The sequence below is a fragment of the Ornithorhynchus anatinus genome, chromosome 2 (assembly GCF_004115215.2).
Source record: "Ornithorhynchus anatinus isolate Pmale09 chromosome 2, mOrnAna1.pri.v4, whole genome shotgun sequence".
Taxonomy (NCBI): Eukaryota; Metazoa; Chordata; class Mammalia; order Monotremata; family Ornithorhynchidae; genus Ornithorhynchus; species Ornithorhynchus anatinus.
This window is the reverse complement of record NC_041729.1, coordinates 1,006,019-1,024,543: the sequence shown is the minus strand read 5'-3', so window position 1 is coordinate 1,024,543 and position 18,525 is coordinate 1,006,019. Positions and strand designations below refer to the sequence as shown.

Below are 18,525 nucleotides of genomic sequence, written 5' to 3'. Positions count from 1 at the left end.
TTCAACTAATTCATTTACTCAAACTCCCCTCCAGTTTAAGTCTTTGGAATTTATAGCACATTTTTCATTTCCGAAGAAACAGCTAAAACGTCAAGTGGGCGCACTACATATGCGTACGTGGGTTGGTGTGTGTTTGTGTGAGTATATATGTATGAGGGAAAGTGCACTTGTGAGTGTTTCAAGGCTAGAATGAGCCAATTTCCATGTAACTGAGGTTCTTATAAACAATTGGGTGCTTGGGTCTCCTGGGATATGAGGCGATGCCGGCTTCCTGCCCCTAGGCTAGGTTGGGCCCCAAGCCACAAGGCCGTTGCCCATAGAAACAACACCCATAATCCATCGCTCCTTTGGCATCTGAGCCAAAGTCCCAGACCAGTTTTGGACCCAAAAGGCAGACAGAGTTAAACGTCCCCCTCCTCGTTGAGGTAGCGTTTCCTCCTCTGTGAAATGGGGATCGGACCCCATCCCTCTTCCCCGGGTCCTCAGAGCAAGAGTCCTATGAGGGAAAGCGTCCGATTCAGATCTGTTTATCCGGTGACTGACCCAGTGCCCAGTGCAGTCGATGCTTAGTAAATATCCTAATTAACCTAGCATGGCTTGGAGCAGCTTCTGCAGTCTAACTCTACTACACCCCAGTCCACACACTTCTCTCTTCTAAGGCCAGCCTGCTCACTGTAGCTCCATCTCATCTATCTCATGGCCAACATCTCGCCCACATTCCACCTCTAGCCTGGAACTCCCTCCCCTTCATATCTGATAGACGATAGCTCTCCCCGCTCTCAAACCTTATTGAGAGCGTATCTCTTCCAGGAGGGCTTCCCCGACTAAGCCCTTATTTCTTTTTGTTTTTTATGGTATTTCTTAAGTGCTTACCCTGTGCCAGGTATTGTACTAAGCAATGGGGTAAATACAAGCTAATCAGGGTGGACACAATCCACATGTCACATGGGGCTCACAGTAACTGAGGCACAGAGAAATTAGGTGACTGGCCCAAGGTCACACTGCAGACAAGAGGCCTTCCCTGATAAAGCCCTCTTTTCCCCAGCTCCCTCTCCTTTCTGGGTCACCCGTGCACCAGAATCCTTGCCCTTTGGGCATTTGATATTCAACCCATCCCCAACCCCACAGCACTTATATGCATCTTTAAATTATATGTTATAAATTATTTACTTATAGTAATGTCTATGTCCCCCCGCTAGACTGTAAACTCATTGCAGGCAGGGAAGGTGTCTACCAACTCTGTTGTACCGTACTCTCCCAGGTGCTTGATACAATGCTCTGCACGCAGTAAATACTCAATAAACAGCACTGATGATGAAGCGGTGGGGCCAGGAGTGGAAGGCAGGATTTCTGATGTCCAAGCCTGTGCTTCATCATCATCTTTCTGCATCACCACTGCACTTGAATTTCCATGCTTTATAATAATAATGATAATAATGTTGGTATTTGTTAAGTGCTTACTATGTGCAGAGCACTGTTCCAAGCGCTGGGGGTAGATACAGAGTAATCAGGTTGTCCCACGTGAGGCTCACAGTTAATCCCTATTTTACAGATGAGGTAACTGAGGCACAGAGAAATTAAGTGTCTTGCCCACAGTCACACAGCTGACAAGTGGCAGAACTGGGATTCGAACTCAGTGACCTCTGACTCCCAAGCCCGGGCTCCCTCCACTGAGCCACGCTTCACACCTCCCTCAGCCCTACAGCACTTAAGTCCATATCCGTAATGTATTTATTCATTTGTATTAATGTCAGTCTCCCCCTCTAGCCTGCAAGCTCCCTGCGGGCAGGCAACGTGTCTACCAACTGTGTTATTTTGAACTCCCCCAGGTGCTTAGCAAGCGCTCATGAGAAGCAGTGTAGCATAGTGGATAAAGCAGGGGCCTGAGAGTCAGAAGGTCAGACTAGAAGGTTCTAATCTTGGCTCCGCCAGTTGTTTGTTTTGTGACCTTGGGCATGTCACTTCATTCCTCTGTGCTTCAGTGACCTCATCTGTAAAATGGAGATAGAGACTGTGAGCTCCACATGGGACAGGGACTGTGTCCAACCTGATTTGCTTGATTCCACCTCAGCACTTAGTAATAATAATAATAATGATGTTGGTATTTGTTACGCGCTTACTATGTGCAGAGCACTGTTCTAAGCGCTGGGAGAGATACAGAGTAATCAGATTGTCCCATGTGAGGATCACAGTTAATCCCCATTTTGCAGATGAGGCAACTGAGGCACAGAGAAGTGAAGTGACTTGCCCACAGTCACACAGCTGACTGGCGGCAGAGCCGGCATTCGAACCCATGACCTCTGACTCCTAAGCCCTTTCCACTGAGCATGTAATAAGCATTTAACAAATAGCATTATTATTATTATGACTATAATAAATGCGATTGGTTGATATCCTGATAACCCAAAGCCACAGAGCAGCCTCTGAGCAGCCTCAGAGAAGCCCTGGAGCCACAGGTCTGGCTGCAATTTTGGAAGACATGGCAATGACTCAGATTGGACTTTGTGTCTGAGCACAAGGAAGTCTCTGCTCCCTGGACTCCGGGTCCTGTCCGGAAGTTCCTCGGCTCTCTGCCCCCTACCCCCTGCCATGAGGGGCTCCAGTTTACGCCCCTCAGTGGGCCCTGGGGCAGGAGATTGCCACAGGGTACGGGGAATTCCTTCTGTCCTGCTGCCCAATTGCCCGCCCAGCCTCTTGGGGTGAAAATACGGTCTCGCCTCTCCCCAAGATGGCATCTCATTTCACTGGCACCGTGGGCCAGGCCCAGCTGGCCCACTCTGTGCGGAACTCCTGCCGATCCTGTCTGAGGCCCCACTCTCCCTGCAGCCGCCCCTCTGCTCCCCTCCACCTCGCCGGGTCTCTCCGGCTCCCTGAGCCGGGGTGCTCAGATCCACGGGCTCAGGGGTCGGGAGACACATCACAGGCCAAGCCCTGGAGAGACAGGCCACCTGCGGCCTCTGTGGTTCTTCTCTCCCGCCAGCGCTTCCCCCCGTCACCCTCCTCGATCCCCCAGAGATCTGAGGGCGGGCGTCCCACGGGACTCCAGGTCGGACCAGAGGCCCGCACAGCCCAGAGGGTGGAAGGGGAGACGACGGCAGCCGGGCCCACCTTGAGCTTCTTCTCCTTCTCGTGCACGACGGCGCGGACAATGTTTAGGGAGGTATAGGTGAAGCTGAGCATGAGCAGCAGCGGCAGCTGGTTCTGGATGGCCAGGATGAACACGTCGTTGAAGTACGGCGGGTGCGGGAACCGCTTCAGGGCCACGGCCACGCGGTCCAGCAGCCGGGCAGCCGGCTCGGCCGCGTGCTGGCGCATCACGGCTCGGTCCACGGCGTGCTGCACCGCCAGGAAGCCCTCGCGCAGGTAGCCTGTGGGAGAGGGTGGGCCCGTGACTGACCGGGTCAGAGGCCATGGGGGGTCAGGGCCCCCCAACTCGCCTCGCTCCGGAGAGGTACCCGGGGTGGCAGGCTGCGGGATCACCCTCTGCTGAGCGGGACCCTGGGTACTATGGCCCAGTGGACAGAGTGCGGGTTGGGGAGCGGCCACAGCCCTGCTGGGTGATTGGGGGTGACTCCCTGAACCTCTCCGGGCCTCAGTTTCCTCCTCTATACAATGGGGATCAGATCCCTGCTCTCCCTCCATCCCTCCCTATTGTGTCCAATCTGATTCACCGCAATGACCCCCAGCTCTCGGCACAGTGCTTGGGACAGGGCAAGTGTTGATAGGTGCCATCATGAGCTCTATCACCAATATTCTCATTGGAAGCACCAGCAGTAAATCCTTTCCAGTGGGATAGGGAGTGAGGACACATCAGACAGTAGGGAGGCGGGTATGGAGGGGAAGGGAAGACCTTCACAGTGGAAAAAGATGGGGCGATCTAAAAAGAAAAATTGTGGTATTTAAGTGCTACTATAGGCCTGGCACTGTACTAAGCACTGGGGTGGATACAAGCAAATAGGATTGGACACAGTCCCTGACCCATAGTGAGGTGAGGTCTCATTCTCTCAATCCCCATTTTACAGTTGAGGTAACTGAGGCCCAGAGAAGTAAAGTGACTTGCCCAGGGTCACACAGCAGACAAGTGGCGGAGCTGGGACTAGAACCCATGAACTTCTGACTCCCAGGCCCCGGCTCTATCCCCTATGCTTTGCTTCTTCTCCAGTCATGGAATCAAGGGGAGGGCCATGAGAGTGAGACAGAGTTACGAAGACAGATGTCACAGACAGAGATGTACAGAGGAAACAGAGACAGAAACAGAAACCAAGAAAGATGAAAAGATGGGAGACAGAAAGGGAGACAGAGAGAGAGAGAGAGAGAGAGAGAGAGAAGAGAGAGAAGAGAGAGAGAGAGGAAACAAGCGAGAATACATTTTCCCCAATGGGGCATCAACCATATTCAGCTTCCAGGAATTATAGTCCATGCATTTACTGGGGGCTGTCAGGTTTTTTTCTGCTCTCCCTCTCCTGACCCATCAGAACCTTCTTGCATCAGGAGAAGAGCTTTAAAATGTGAATGGCCCAGACGCCGGGTGGCCCAGTGGAAAGAGCCGAGGCCGGGGAGTCAGGAGACCTACGGTCTAATCTCAGCTCCCTCACCGGCCTGCTGTGTCATCTTGGGCAAGTCATTTCTCTTTGCCTCAGTTTCCTCATCAATAAAATGTGTCAATACCTGCTCTTCCCCTTACTTAGACTGTGAGCCCCACGTGAAGGAGGGATGGTGCCTGGCCTGAATATCTTCATTCATTATTCATTCATACTTATTGAGTGCTTACTGTCCCTGTCATTTATTCATTCATTCACTGTCATACTTATTGAGCACTTCCTGTGTGCAGAGCACTGTACTAAGCACTTGGGAGAATACAATAAGCAGAAACAGAGTGCTCCCCCCAAGTGGGGACGCATGAGCCCCTGCTGCAGTGAAGTCCCTCCCACTTACTCATCCCTCTCTCCTCCCCTGCTGCCACCTCACCTCTTCATCTCTCTTTTTGGGGGAGCGTGCGACTGTGTCTGAATGGAGAGCTGGGGCTGGGGGGGTGGTATATGCATGCCTGGGCTGCCAAGGCTGATTGAAGCAGTGTGACCTAGTGGATAGAGCGCGGGCCTGGGAGTCAGAAGGACCTGGGTTCTAATCCCAGCTCTGTCACTTGCTGGGTGACCTTGGGCAAGTAACTTTCCTTCTCTGGACCTCAGTTACCTCATATGAAAAATGGGGATTAAGACTATGTGGGATACTCAATCCCCTTGCCCTCTCCTACCTCACCTCGCTACTCTCCTATTACAACCCAGCCCACATACTTCGCTCCTCTAATGCTAACCTTTTCACTGTACCTCCAACTCATCTATCTCACTGCCGACCTCTCCCTCACATCCTGCCTGTGGCCTGGACCACCCTTTCTCCTCAAATCCGATAGACAATTACTCTCCCCTCCTTCAAAGTCTTATTGAAGGCACATTTCCTTCAAGATGCCTTCCCTAAAGCCCCCCTTTTCCTCTTCTTCCGCTCCCTTCTGTGTTGCCTTGACTTGCTCCCTCTGTTCTTCTCCCCTTCCCAGCCCCACGGCACTTATGTCCATATCTGTCATTTATTTATTTATATTAATGTCTGTCTCCCCCCATCTAGACCGTAAGCTCGTTGTAATAATAATGGTAATAGTATTTAAGCACTTACTATGTGCCAGGCACTGTTCTAAGCCTGGGGCTGTAGGCAGGGAATGTGTCTATTGTGGTACTCTCCCAAGCGCTTAGCGCAGTGCTCTGCACACAGGAAGTGTTCAATAAGTATGACAATGAATGAATGAATAAATGACATGGCCTGTATCCAACCCAATTATAGGGTACCTACTCTAGTGCTTAATCCAGTGCTTGGCACAATTATTATTATCACTATTATTATTGTCTGTCTGCACGTGGCTGAGGAGAAGCAGCCCAGTGGGGGTGTGGGAGTGGACTGAACGGGTCTCTGTTACTCTGCGTTTCCCAGAGCAAGGCAACAAGGGAGAGCTGAATGAGCTCTGGGGGCCATTCTCACCAGGGGTCCCCCCGTCGGGGGAGGAGGCCTCTCGTGGTCCCGGGAGCTGGAAGAGTGGGAACAGGTAGCCGGTATGCCAGTCACGGTCCAGGTTGGGGCTGAGGCCGGTCTGCTCGCTCCTGGGGGCGTTCCGCGGGCTGGATTTGAAGCGCAGCCGGTATGTCACCTGGGGGAGCGGGACACAGGGCAGCGACTCAGGAGGACCGAACCTGGGGCACCCTGATGGCGATCCGGATGGAGGCTGAGGGGGGCTGGATCCGGGGCGGCTGGGAGGTGTCTCAGGGGGACCGGACGTGGGAGGGTGTCTTGGGGGGACCGGGGCCGGACGACCCGGGGCGGCCCGGCCCGGCAGCTCGGTGGGACCGGGCCCAAGGCGGGCTGGGACTGTGGCTCGGTGGGACCGAAGGCAGGGTGGCCTGGGACGGTGGCTCGGCCAGACCGGGGACCGGACCAGACTCTGGATGGCCTGGGAATGGCAGCTTGATGGGATCGGGGAGAAGTCTGAGCTCTGGGAGAGGACAGGACTGTTCAAGGAGTGTTGGGAGCGGAGGGGGAAGAGCCTCGTGGGCCCACTGGAAAGGTGTCAGAATGTCCAAGAAGAGGCCCAGGGGTCAGGACACACCATGAATCCTCTACGGCAGCAGGGGGAGGAGAACAAGGGAAGGAACCTGGGAGTCCTGATTGATGGATTTGGGGCCAGGGGTCCTAAGATATCCCTCCTCTCTGCCCTACTGGCTTGGGGTGGCCCAGCTCACAGGAGTTGATCTTGAGGGGGAGCGGTCTGGCTGGTGGGGACAAGGAGAGGGAGCCCAGACCCATGGGATGTGGGGCAGCCTCCATTTGGGAGAATCTTTTAGGAGAAAGCAACATGCCCAACCACCCTCCCGCCTGGGCCAAAGGCAAGGGGCGGACCCCATCTCCGCGGGGACCCCGGCCCACCTGAAGCGGCAGGGGATCCTGGCTGTGGTTGAAGGAGTGCTCAAATACCACGGCCGCCAGGACGTTGCCGGACCGGTTGTCGGACTTGATGTAATCCTCGAAGTCTCTCTCGGTCGGGAAGCCTCGAGCTGCCCGGGGAGGTGGAAGGAAGTGGGTCCAGCTGCCACAGAGCGTGGGCCCAGCGGGGACAGGCGCCCAGTGGAGGCCCAGGGCCATATCGGCCACCTGTGGCCCAAGCCCGGCCAGGCCCTGGCTTTCTCCCGCTCCTCTGCAAAACATTCCCACCACCACAAGCCCAACAGGTGGCAGAGGAAACTCAAGGGGCCCACTCAGACTTGTCACCTACCCGGGTTCTCCACCTCACAATTCCGCCCCCTTCACCTACCCCCTCCAGCCCACCGGGTCTCGCTCGCCACTCTCCCGCCACCATCCCTTCCCTCATACCCATCCCCACAACTGGAGCCCCCTCCCCTCCCCATTCACTCCCAGCCCGAAGCCCAGGGAAGGCGGGCGTCAGCCTGGCTGCGGGCGGGCCTGAGTCCCCCTCCCTGCCGTCCCGTCCCCCTCCCTGCCGTCCCAGCCCCCTCCTCTGCCTCCTTGGCCCTCGGCTCCCCCTGGACCACTGGTGGGCAGGGGAGCAAATTGAGAGTGGTGGTGGCGACAGCTACCCTCCCGGGGGCTGTGCAATTGCCCGGACAGGAACTACGACACCTCTTTTAGGACAGTCCGCTAATCCAACAGTCAAGAGAGGCAGTGTTGCCTAATGGCTAGAGCATGGGTCTGGGAGTCAGAAGGACCTAGGTTCTAATCCTGGCTCTGCGACCATGGGCAAGTCACTTAAATTCTCTGGGCCTCAGTTCCCTCATTTGTAAAATGGGGATTAAGACTGTGAGGCTCATATGGGACTTGGACGGTGTCCAATCTGATTACCTGGTATCTATCCCAGCGCTTAGAATAATAATAATAATGATATTGGTATTTGTTAAGCGCTTACTATGTGCAGAGCACTGTTCTAAGCGCTGGGGGAGATACAGGGTAATCAGGTCGTCCCACGTGAGGCTCACATTTAATCCCCATTTTACAGATGAGGTAACTGAGGCACAGAGAAGTTAAGTGACTTGCCCACAGTCACACAGCTGACAAGTGGCAGAGCCGGGAGTCGAACCCATGAACCTTTGACTCCGAAGCCCAGGCTCTTTCCACTGAGAAGCAGCGTGGCTCAGTGGAAAGAGCATGGGCTTTGGAGTCAGGGCTCATGAGTTCGAATCCCAGCTCTGCCACTTGTCGGCTGTGTGACTGTGGGCAATGCACTTCACTTCTCTGTGCCTCAGTTCCCTCATCTGTAAAATGGGGATTAAGACTGTGAGCCCCACGTGGGACAACCTGATTCCCCTATGTCTACCGCAGTACTTAGAACAGTGCTCGGCACATAGTAAGCGCTTAACAAATACCAACATTATTATTATTATTATTACTGAGCCATGCTGCTTATCTGAGCCCATGCTGCTTCTCCTGGCACATGGTAAGTGCTTAACAAATACCGTAAAAAAAAAAAAAAAGAGGATTGATTCAGTCCCTCCAGGGTGGGGTAGCATAGTAATAATAATAATAATAATGTTGGTATTTGTTAAGCGCTTACTATGTGCCGAGCACTGTTCTAAGCGCTGGGGTAGACAGAGGGGAATCAGGTTGTCCCACGTGGGGCTCACAGTCTTAATCCCCATTTTACAGATGAGGGAACTGAGGCACAGAGAAGTTAAGTGACTTGCCCACAGTCACACAGCCGACAAGTGGCAGAGCTGGGATTCGAACTCATGAGCCCTGACTCCAAAGCCCGTGCTCTTTCCACTGAGCCACGCTGCTTCTTAGTAGACTAAGTAGAAATGACTGGTCCTGCCTGGAAGTTATCTTAGTGTCCTAATCTCCTTCTCCCCTGCTAGACTGGCAGCTCCTTGAGGACAGGGATCATGTCTGTGTAAACTCTCCCAAGCATTTAGCACAATGCTCTGCACACAGTAGGTGTTCAGTAAATATCAATGATTGAGAAGACATCAAGGTGCTTACAGTCTAGCAGCCCGACCCTTATAGGAGAAGCTTAAGACCCCCCAAGCTTTCTTAGAGGGTTTAGAGGAGAAATTTGGGTGAGCCCATTGTCCCAGGAGGGCTAGGTGGTCAAGAAAAGGCTACAGCTGGGGCCAGATGCCCGAGGGAAAGGGACCAGATTTTTATTGTTATATTGCACTCTCCCAAGTGCTTACTACAGTCCTCTGCACATAGGACATGCTCAATAAATATTTTTGAACGAATGAATTAATGTCCAGATCTGGGTCCAAATGGCCACAGTTATACTCGGGGGTTGTGGGGGCTGAACCAGGGCGGGAAACTGTTCCTTCAGGGTCAGCCCCGCCTGGTCCTTCCACAAACTCCCTGTCCGAGTCCCGGCCAACCATCGTTCACGATTGGATATAAGATGGCCAGTGAGGCCCAGGCTGCTGGAACCCCATGCCGCCGGGGCAGCTGGACCTAGCTCCGAGGGGGTGGCCCAGAGCCGCATCTCGGGGAGGGAGGGAGGCCCAACCTGGACCGCGCCGGACCTGGCCCCCGGACCCACAGGGCCGGCATCGGCAACCCCGGCTCCACTCGGGATTGCCCCGTGCCCCTCCCGCCGCCGGCCCTGGGAGTGCCCCGCCCCATCCTCACCACGGAGGCCGGGGTGCAGGGACCTCTCCACAGCCTCGGCCACCTCCCGCACGGCCGCGCTGCCCGAGGGCACGTAGGCCAGCTCCCACTGGACGCCCGGGCGCGGATGCTGGAAGAACGGGGGCAGCTCATCGATGTCCAGGCTGGGGTAGGTGGTGATGTTGGGGTGGCCCACGGAGGGCACCCTGAGGCGCAGCGCGATCAGAATGGCGGCAAACAGCAGCGGCAGCGAGACTTCCACCAACGAGACCAGAACCTGCCGCTTCTGGAATGCAGACGACGTGCCCGTGGCCGCTTCACGATGGGGCCCAAACGGGGGCGTTCCCCCTCCCCCCAGCCTTGCTCTGCCCCGTCCCACCAGGGTCTGGTAAGGGCAGGAGGGGCGGACTGAGCCACCTTGAACTTAGAGGGCCGGGAGTGGGGCCAGAACAGGGGGCGGTACCGGGAGCGGAGCCGGGAGCTGAGCAGGGAGCGGCTGTGGGCTGCAGGAAGGGAAGCGGGCAACTCCGGGGGCATTACAGAGGGGGTGAGAGGAGGGTGGCCCTCGATGCCCTTGTTCCCAGGATCGGGCAGGGGGATACCAGGGCTCTAGAGCCAAGGGGCTGGGGGCATGGTCCCTCAGGGACCTGCTCCAAGGGTGGGGATTCCAACGGTTTCCACCCGCCGTCACTATGTGACGCTGTGCGTGGGGGCATCCCGGGCCAGCATGCCGCGGGCTCCCGGGGTGGGAAGGAGAGGCTCAGGTCGTCCCCGGTCCCCCAACACTCACCTGCAGTGTGAAGTTCTTCCAGAGGAGAAGGGAGAACTGCCTGAAGAGCGCCATGGTCGTCGGGGCCCGGGGGGAAGTCGCCACTGCAGGAGACAGAGCCACCACACACACGGTCAGTCGGTCACCTCCGTGTTCGGCCACACGTGTGGCTCACCTACACGGTCGGTCGAGGGGCGAGCCAGGGGCCAGCCAGGGCCTCACCCCGGGACAGATGGAGAGCGGCTCCTTGGCCTCAGGCACTCGCTCCCCCACTGCCCCTCTACCTCCCACTTCCTCGTCTCCTCCTCCCCTCTCGCCTCCCCTCCTTCCTCCTCCCCATCTCCCACCCCCTCCGCTCCAGTCTCACCCCTCCCCGATCCCTCTTCCCCAACCCCTCCCTCCTCTTTCCCAGGGCTTCGCAATACAATTAGGGAAGGATTAGAAAGAAAAAGTGTGTGCACGCTGTGGCATCTAGAGGTTAAACTCCTTGTGGGCAGGGAACGGCCCACTTTATTTCGTAGCCAATCAACAGTATCTACTGAGCACCTATCAGCAGACAGAACACCGGGCTAAGCAAGCAGGATGGTGTGCACACCAAGAGTTTAGTACAGTGCACTGCACCCAAGAGACGTTCCATAAATGTTACTATTTACTACTAACATATCACCGATAAAGGAAATTAGCCTCCTTATTTAGAGTGGCAGAGCCTGCTAAGCCCAGCACCCTAGAAACAAGACAATCAGATTGGACACGGTACTCGTTCGATACGGGGCTCGCAGTCTGAGGGAGGGCGAGCAGGGCTTTTAACCCCATTTGACAGATGAGAAAACTGAGGGCCCAAGGGGGAAAGCGACTTGCCCGAGGTCCCTCGGCGGGTCAGTGGCAGAGTCGGGACTAGAAACTGGGTCTTGTGACACCGCCCCGGGTTCTCTCCACGAGGTCCCCCCTGGGGCCCAAGGCAAACCCAGCAGCTAAGCCAAGGGGCCGAAGAAGGTGTTTCCTGCAGTCAGCTGGAGAGCAAAGCCTTCTCCCTTCCCTTCTCTCCTGATCCCTTCTTTCCCCTCCCTGGACTCAGCCTGGAGGGGGTCCAGTGGCCGAGTTCGATGGCCCCCAGAACCCGGTCTGCCTCAGGATGGACGTGGCAGCGGGGAGCTGGAGCCTCATTCATTCAATAGTATTTATTGAGTGCTTACTATGTGGAGAGCACTGTACTAAGTGCTTGGAATGTACAATTGGGCAACAGATAGAGACAATCCCTGCCCACTGATGGGCTCACAGTCTAAATGGGGGAGACAGACAGCAGAGCCAAAGAGAACAAAACAAAAACAAGACAACATCATCAGGAAAAATAGAATCTCAAGGAGATATACATCTCATTAACAAAATAAGCAGGGTAATAAATAATATATACACTACTGGATTGGTCATGTGACCCTCTCCGAAAGAGATCTGGGCTTCAGCCGGGGCCAGGTTTCCTTTGGAGGCCTCGTGGCCGTAACCGCTCCCTCAGAGGGTGATTGTGTGTGTGTTTGGGGGGGAAATGGGGGACCTTCTCTGGAGGGTCTCCCTACAGGGGTCCCTTGGGTCGGGTTGGGGGGAGGCAGCCTCCTCAGGGCTTCCCCAGCACCGCGGGTGGTGGAATCATACTGACCGATAAGAAACGGTGGTCAGCCTCTCGGGGAAGAGCTCAAATCAACAGCTCGACGGCCTCGTCCTGGGGAGAGAAACAGATGAAAATGTTAGGAAGAAACACCAAGCAGACGGACGGACCGAAAGCTTCTCAGCCGGCCCTGCCCACGGGTCGGAACGGGTCAGCCCCTGGCTCGTTGGCTTTTCTGGAGGGTGGGCAGTGAAGGCTAACTGCCGCCCGGTCAGCCCCCGTCCCGCTTATTCTAACCCGTCCCCGGGGTCAATGGCTCCCAAGGAGGAGCCAGAGCTTCCCGGATGCCTCCCGGATGCGGTCACCCTGCCAACGCTGCCCACGGCCCACCCATTCGCTCCCTCGCCGCGCTCTGGACCCCAGCAGGGACCATCCCCTCTCAGGCGGGGCGGGAGAGCGCGAGGAATGCCGCTCCGGCCCCTACCACTAGAATTCACTCCTCTGCATCAGGTCTCATAATTATAATTAAAACCCTTATAGAATCCACCAAGCACTCACTCTGCGCTAAGCACTGGGGTAGATACGAATCAATCACATCGGATACCAGAAGCAGCATGGCCCCAGTGGGAGGAGCTCAGGTTTGGGTTCTAATCCCAGCTCTGACACCTGCTACGTGACCTTGGGCAACTCACTTCACTTCTTTGTGCCTCAGTTTCCTCATCTATAAAATGGGGGCTAAATTCCTGTTCTCACTCCTGTAGACTGGGAGCCTCAAGGACCGATTCTAGTGTGCCTACTCCATTGCTTAGGGTATAATAAGCACTAGTAATTATTATCATTATCAGGAGGGAGGTCAAGAAGCCGATGGCCATTTCACAGATGAGGAATGTGAGGCTCAGAAAAGTTCAGGGAGCGGCCCAAGGTCACACAGCAGACCGGGGGCTGACTGAGACTAGAAGTTGGGTCTCTTGGCTCCCCACCTCCCCCCACGGCTTGAAGCCTCTGTGCCAGGACCAGTTTTCTCATCTGTTAAATGGGGTTAAAAGCCCAGCTCGCCCTCCCTCAGACTGCGAGCCCCGTATCGAACGGGTACCGTGTCCAATCTGATTGTCTTGTGTCTAGGGTGCTGGGCTTAGCAGCCTCTGCCACTCTAAATAAGGAGGCTAATTTCTTTTACTGGTGATATGTTAGTAGTAAATAGTAACATTTATGGAACGTCTCTTGGGTGCAGTGCACTGTACTAAACTCTTGGTGTTGGTCACCATCAGCAGGGGATGCAAACTGCGAGCCCCGGGAGGTACAGAGGCACTTAAACACTGTAAATGCAGACTCAAGATCATTATGATGATGATGATAGGTATTTGCTATGCACTTACTATGTACCGCACACTGTACTAAGCATTGGGGTGGATACAAGCAAATGGGTTGGACACAGTCCCTGTCTCACATGGGGCTCGCAGTCTTAATTCCCATTTTTCAGATGAGGTAACTGAGTCAGAGAGAAGTTGTCAGTCAGTCAGTTGTATCTGAGTGCTTACTACTACTGATAATAATAACTCTGGTATTTGTTAAGTGCATATTATGTAATAATAATAATGTTGGTATTTGTTAAGCGCTTATTATGTGCAGAGCACTGTTCTAAGCGCTGGGGTAAACACAGGGGAATCAGGTTGTCCCACGTGGGGCTCACAGTCTTCATCCCCATTTTACAGATGAGGGAACTGAGGCACAGAGAAGTTAAGTGACTTGCCAGGCGCTGTTCTAAGCATAGGAGGATACAAGCAAATCAGGTTGAACACAGTCCCTGTCCCACATGGGGTTCACTGTCTTAACTCATCTGTAAAATGGGATAACTTGATTACCTTCCATCTAACCCCAGCGCTTAGAACAGGGCTTGGCACATAGTAAGTGCTTAACAAATACCATTATTAATAATAATAATGATCCCCATTTTACAGATGAGGGAACTGAGGCTCAGAGAAGTGAAGTGACTTGCCCAAGGTCACACAGCAGACAAGTGGCAGAGCCGGAATTAGAACCCATGGCCTTCTAACTTCCAGGCCTGTGTTCTATCAACTGTGTCACGCTGCTTCTGTGTGCAGAGCACTGTACTGAGCACTTGGGAGAGTACAATACCACACTAAACAGACACATTCCCTGCCCACCACGAGCTTACAGCCTAGAGGGAGAGACAGACATTAAGAGAAATAAATTATATTTAATATTATTAATAAAGAAGTGGAGTGACTTGCCCAGGGTCACACACAGCAGAAAAGGGGCAAAGCCGGGATTGGAACCCAGGTCCTTCTGACTCCCAGGCCCGTGCTCTATCCGCACTAGGCCAGGCTGCCTCTCTTAAGAAAACAAGATTCAAGTTTCACCTTTCCCGTCACAAGCCGGGTCGAGAGCCACCCTCTCGAGCAGGGAGCGGGAACTGGACGGACCAGCGAGGAAAAGAGCCAGGTCAGACAAGGAGCCTCTCAGGGAGTCACCCTGAGGAGGGGATTGATGATTAATCTGGGGGTAAACACCCGAGGTGGGAGAGGCCTTACAGGAAACTGAAGGGGACAGTGGGAGAGGCAAGGCGCCCTGAAGGAGCTCCAGTGAGCCACACAGCTCCCAGCCCTCCTTAACCTCAGGCGGCAGAGGGCAAACAGAGGGTTGGGGAAAAGCCAAGGCGTGATAATAGAACGACAACGGCATCCTTTACTTACTATGTGCCAAACACCGTACTCATCGCTGGGGCAGATGGAAAACTGTCAGTCCCTGCCCAACGTAGGGATCTCGATTTATGGGGGAGGGAGTGTGGGCAGGGAACGTGCCTATTCTACTGAACTCTTCCAAGCACTCAGTACAGTGCTCTGCACACAGTAAGTGCTCAATAAACACGACTGAAGAACGGGCATGGCATTTAAGAACCTATGTGTCAGGCACTGTACTAAGCGCTGGGGCAGATAGAAGCTAATCAGGTGGGACACGGTCCTTGTCCCACATGGGGCTCACAGTCTGAATCCTCATTTTACAGATGAGGTAACTGAGGCCCAGAGTAGCAAAGTGACTTGTGAAAGGTCCCACAGCAGACAATAATAATGTTAATGTTGGTATTTGTTAAGCGCTTACTATATGCAGAGCACTGTTCTAAGCGCTGGGGGAGATACAGGGTAATCAGGTCATCCCACGTGAGGCTCGCAGTTAATCCCCATTTTACAGGTGAGGTAACTGAGGCACAGAGAAGTGAAGTTAAGTGAGAAGACAAGTTGCAGAGCTGGGATTAATAATAATAATAACAATGTTGGTATTTGTTAAGCGCTTACTATGTGCAGAGCACTTTTCTAAGCACTGGGGTAGATACAGGGTAATCAGGCTGTCCACGTGAGGCTCACAGTCTTAATCCCCATTTTACAGATGAGTTAACGGAGGCACAAAGAAGTGAAGTGACTTGCCCACAGTCACACAGCTGACAAGTGGCAGAGCCTAGATTCAAACCCATGACCTCTGACTCCCAAGCCCGGGCTCTTTCCACTGAGCCATGAACCCAGGTCCTCTGTCTCCCAGGCCTATGCTCTTTCCACTAGGCCACGCTTCTTCCCCATTTGACAGAAGAGGAAACTGAGGGCCAGAGCGGTGAAGTGACTGGCCCAAAGTCACCCAGCAGACCAGGGGTGAGGCTGGGTTTAGCCGCCAAGCCTTCTGACTCCCAGGCCCAGGCTCTCTCAACTAGGCCATACTGCATGGAATCTCACACAAGGACTTCAGCAAGAAAGCAAAAAGGGATTTTTCCACACACGGTAACTGGAGGGAAGTAGTGTGGCCTAGCGGAAAGAGCACGGGCTTGGGAGCCAGAGGACCTGGATTCTAATCCTGGCTCTGCCACTTGTCTGCTGGGTGACTTCAGAAAACTCACTTAACATCTTTCGGCCTCAGTTCCCTCACCTGCAAGATGGGGATTCAATATGCGCTCAATAAATACTATTGAATGAATGAATGAATGATTACCTGTTCTTCCTCCTACTTAGACTGTGAGCCCCACGTGGGACGTGTTTATCTTTTATCTACCCCAGTTAGTCAGTCAGTCCACCATATAGAGAAGCAGCGTGGCTCAATGGAGAGAGCCCAGGCCTGGAAGTCAGAAGTGATGGGTTCGAATCTCCGCTCTGCCACTTGTCAGCTGTGTGACTGTGGGCAAGTCACTTCACTGCTCTGTGCCTCAGTGACCTCATCTGTAAAATGAGGATTAAGACTATGAGCCTCACGTGGGACAACCTGATTACCCTGTATTTACCCCAGCGCTTAGAACAGCGCTCTGCACATAGTAAACGCTTAACAAATACAACATTATTATTATTCACTGTGTACTAAGCACTTGGGAGAGGACAACATAATATTACAAACACATTCCCTGCCCACAGTGAGCTTACAGTCTAGAGGGGCACATGAAGAGAGAGGGCAGGCCAGAGGCAGGATGTGGGCGAGACGTTGGCGACGAGACAGACGAGGTGGAGTTACAGTGAGAAGGTTGGGATTCGAGGAGCACAGTGTGTGCGGGCTGCGTTGTAGCAGGAGAGTAGTAAGGTGAGGTAGGAGGGGGTGAGGGGACTGAGTACTTTCGCTGGCAGATAATAAGCGCTTAATAAATGCCACTATTATTATTAAAACCAGCCAACTGGAACGAGTGAGACCCAGACAGGACCGTCCATCTACAACTTTGAGTTTTCAAAGAGCAGAGGCAGCTTTTCTCTAGGGCCCGGGCTGCCTTCTGTCTGTCTAGAGAGCAGGAGAGCGCTGGGGATGGGAAAGTGGAGCCGCTAAAACTGAAATAGATAGTGCTCGGCACGCAGTAAGCGCTCAAAAAACACCACTGAATGAAAAGTGCCAGCCTCTCCGTTCTAATGGGGCCGCACTTAATAGTAAATAAGCCAATATGTCATTCTTGATCCTTAAAGAAGGCAACACTCTTGGAAAAATTAACCTGTGGGAAGCAGCATACCTTAGAGGATAGAGCACAGAAGGGAGTCAGAAGGACCCAAGTTCTAATCCCGGCTCTACCAGTGGTCTGCTGTGTGACTTTGGGCAAGTCTATTTATTGCCATTGTTCTTGTCTGTCCGTCTCCCCCGATTAGACTGTAAGCCCGTCAAACGGCAGGGACTGTCTCTATCTGTTGCCGACTTGTTCATTCCAAGCGCTTAGTACAGTGCTCTGCACATAGTAAGCGCTCAATAAATACTACTGAATGAATGAATGAAAAGTCCCTTCTCTGGGCCTCAGTTCCTTCACCTGTAAAATAATAATAATAATGGTGGTATTTGTTAAGCGCTTACTATGTACAAAGCACTGTCCTAAGCGCTGGGGGGATACAAGGTGATCGGGTTGTCTCACATGGGGCTCACGGTTTTAATCCCCAATTTACAGATGTGGGAACTGAGGCCCAGAGAAGTGAAGTGACTTGCCCAAAGTCACACAGCTGGCAAATGGCGGAGCCAGGCTTAGAACCCATGATCTCTGACTGCCAAGCCCAGGCTTTTTCCACTGAGCCACGTGAACCCCATGTGGGAAAGGGACTGTGCTCAGCCCAATTTGCTTGTATCCACCTCAGCGCTTAGTACAGTGCCTGGCATGTAGTAAGCGTTTAACAAATACCATGATTATTATAATTATTATTATTATGGGGGAATCCATGCTATTTATTGAGCAACTATTGAGTGCAGAACACTGACCCACATACTTGGGAGAGGACAAATTAGCAGGACCAACCCTGAACCTCAAGGAGCTTATAGTCTATCGTGTACACAGCACTGTACTGAGCACTTGCGAGAGTTCAGTAGAGTTAGCAGACCTGATCCCTGTCTTCAAGAACCTGACGGTCTGTCTTACGCAAGCACTGAGAAGCAGCACGGCCTAGTGGAAAGAAGATGGGCTTGGGAGTCAGAAGACCGGGTTCTAATCCCGGTTCTGCCGATTCCTTGCTGTGTGACCCTGGGCAAGTCACTCAACTTCTCTGTGCCTCAGTTTCCAAAACTGTAAAAAAATGAGGATCCAATACCCGTTGTCCCTCCTACTTAGACTGTATAGAACAGGGACTGTATCTGACCTGCAGCTCTTAGAAGAATACTTGACACATAGTAAGCAGGCACTGAAATATGATAATAATGATACTGAAGTGAGTATTGGGGAGAGGACAGTAGAGATAGCAGACATGACCCTTGTCCTCCAGGAGCTTCCAGTTTAGCTGCCCTGGCTACAGGTACACATGTGATATCTATGTCCATGAGCTCACTGTGGGCCGGGAATGAGCCTGTTATATGGCTATACTGTACTTGCCCAAGCGCTTATTATTCATTCAATAGTATTTATTGAGCGCTTACTATGTGCAGAGCACTGTACTAAGTGTTTGGAATGTACAATTCGGCAACAGATAGAGACAATCCCTGCCCACTGACAGGCTTATGGTCTAATCGGGGGAGACAGACGGACAAAAACAATAGCAATAAATAGAATCAAGAGGATGTACAT

The 18,525-nt window shown here is 53.3% G+C and overlaps 1 protein-coding gene across 1 annotated transcript in view; it reads right to left on the bottom strand.

The window, feature by feature from the left end:
• Nucleotides 1-18,525, bottom strand: part of ABCA3 (ATP binding cassette subfamily A member 3) — a 56,550-nt gene that overhangs the window by 28,596 nt on the left and 9,429 nt on the right. Inside the window, 6 exon segments of the mRNA XM_029057518.2 lie at nucleotides 3,109-3,368; nucleotides 6,028-6,193; nucleotides 6,967-7,094; nucleotides 9,667-9,931; nucleotides 10,436-10,518; nucleotides 12,066-12,128. Coding sequence (XP_028913351.1) covers nucleotides 3,109-3,368; nucleotides 6,028-6,193; nucleotides 6,967-7,094; nucleotides 9,667-9,931; nucleotides 10,436-10,489 — 873 coding nt within the window. The 5' untranslated portion in view covers nucleotides 10,490-10,518; nucleotides 12,066-12,128.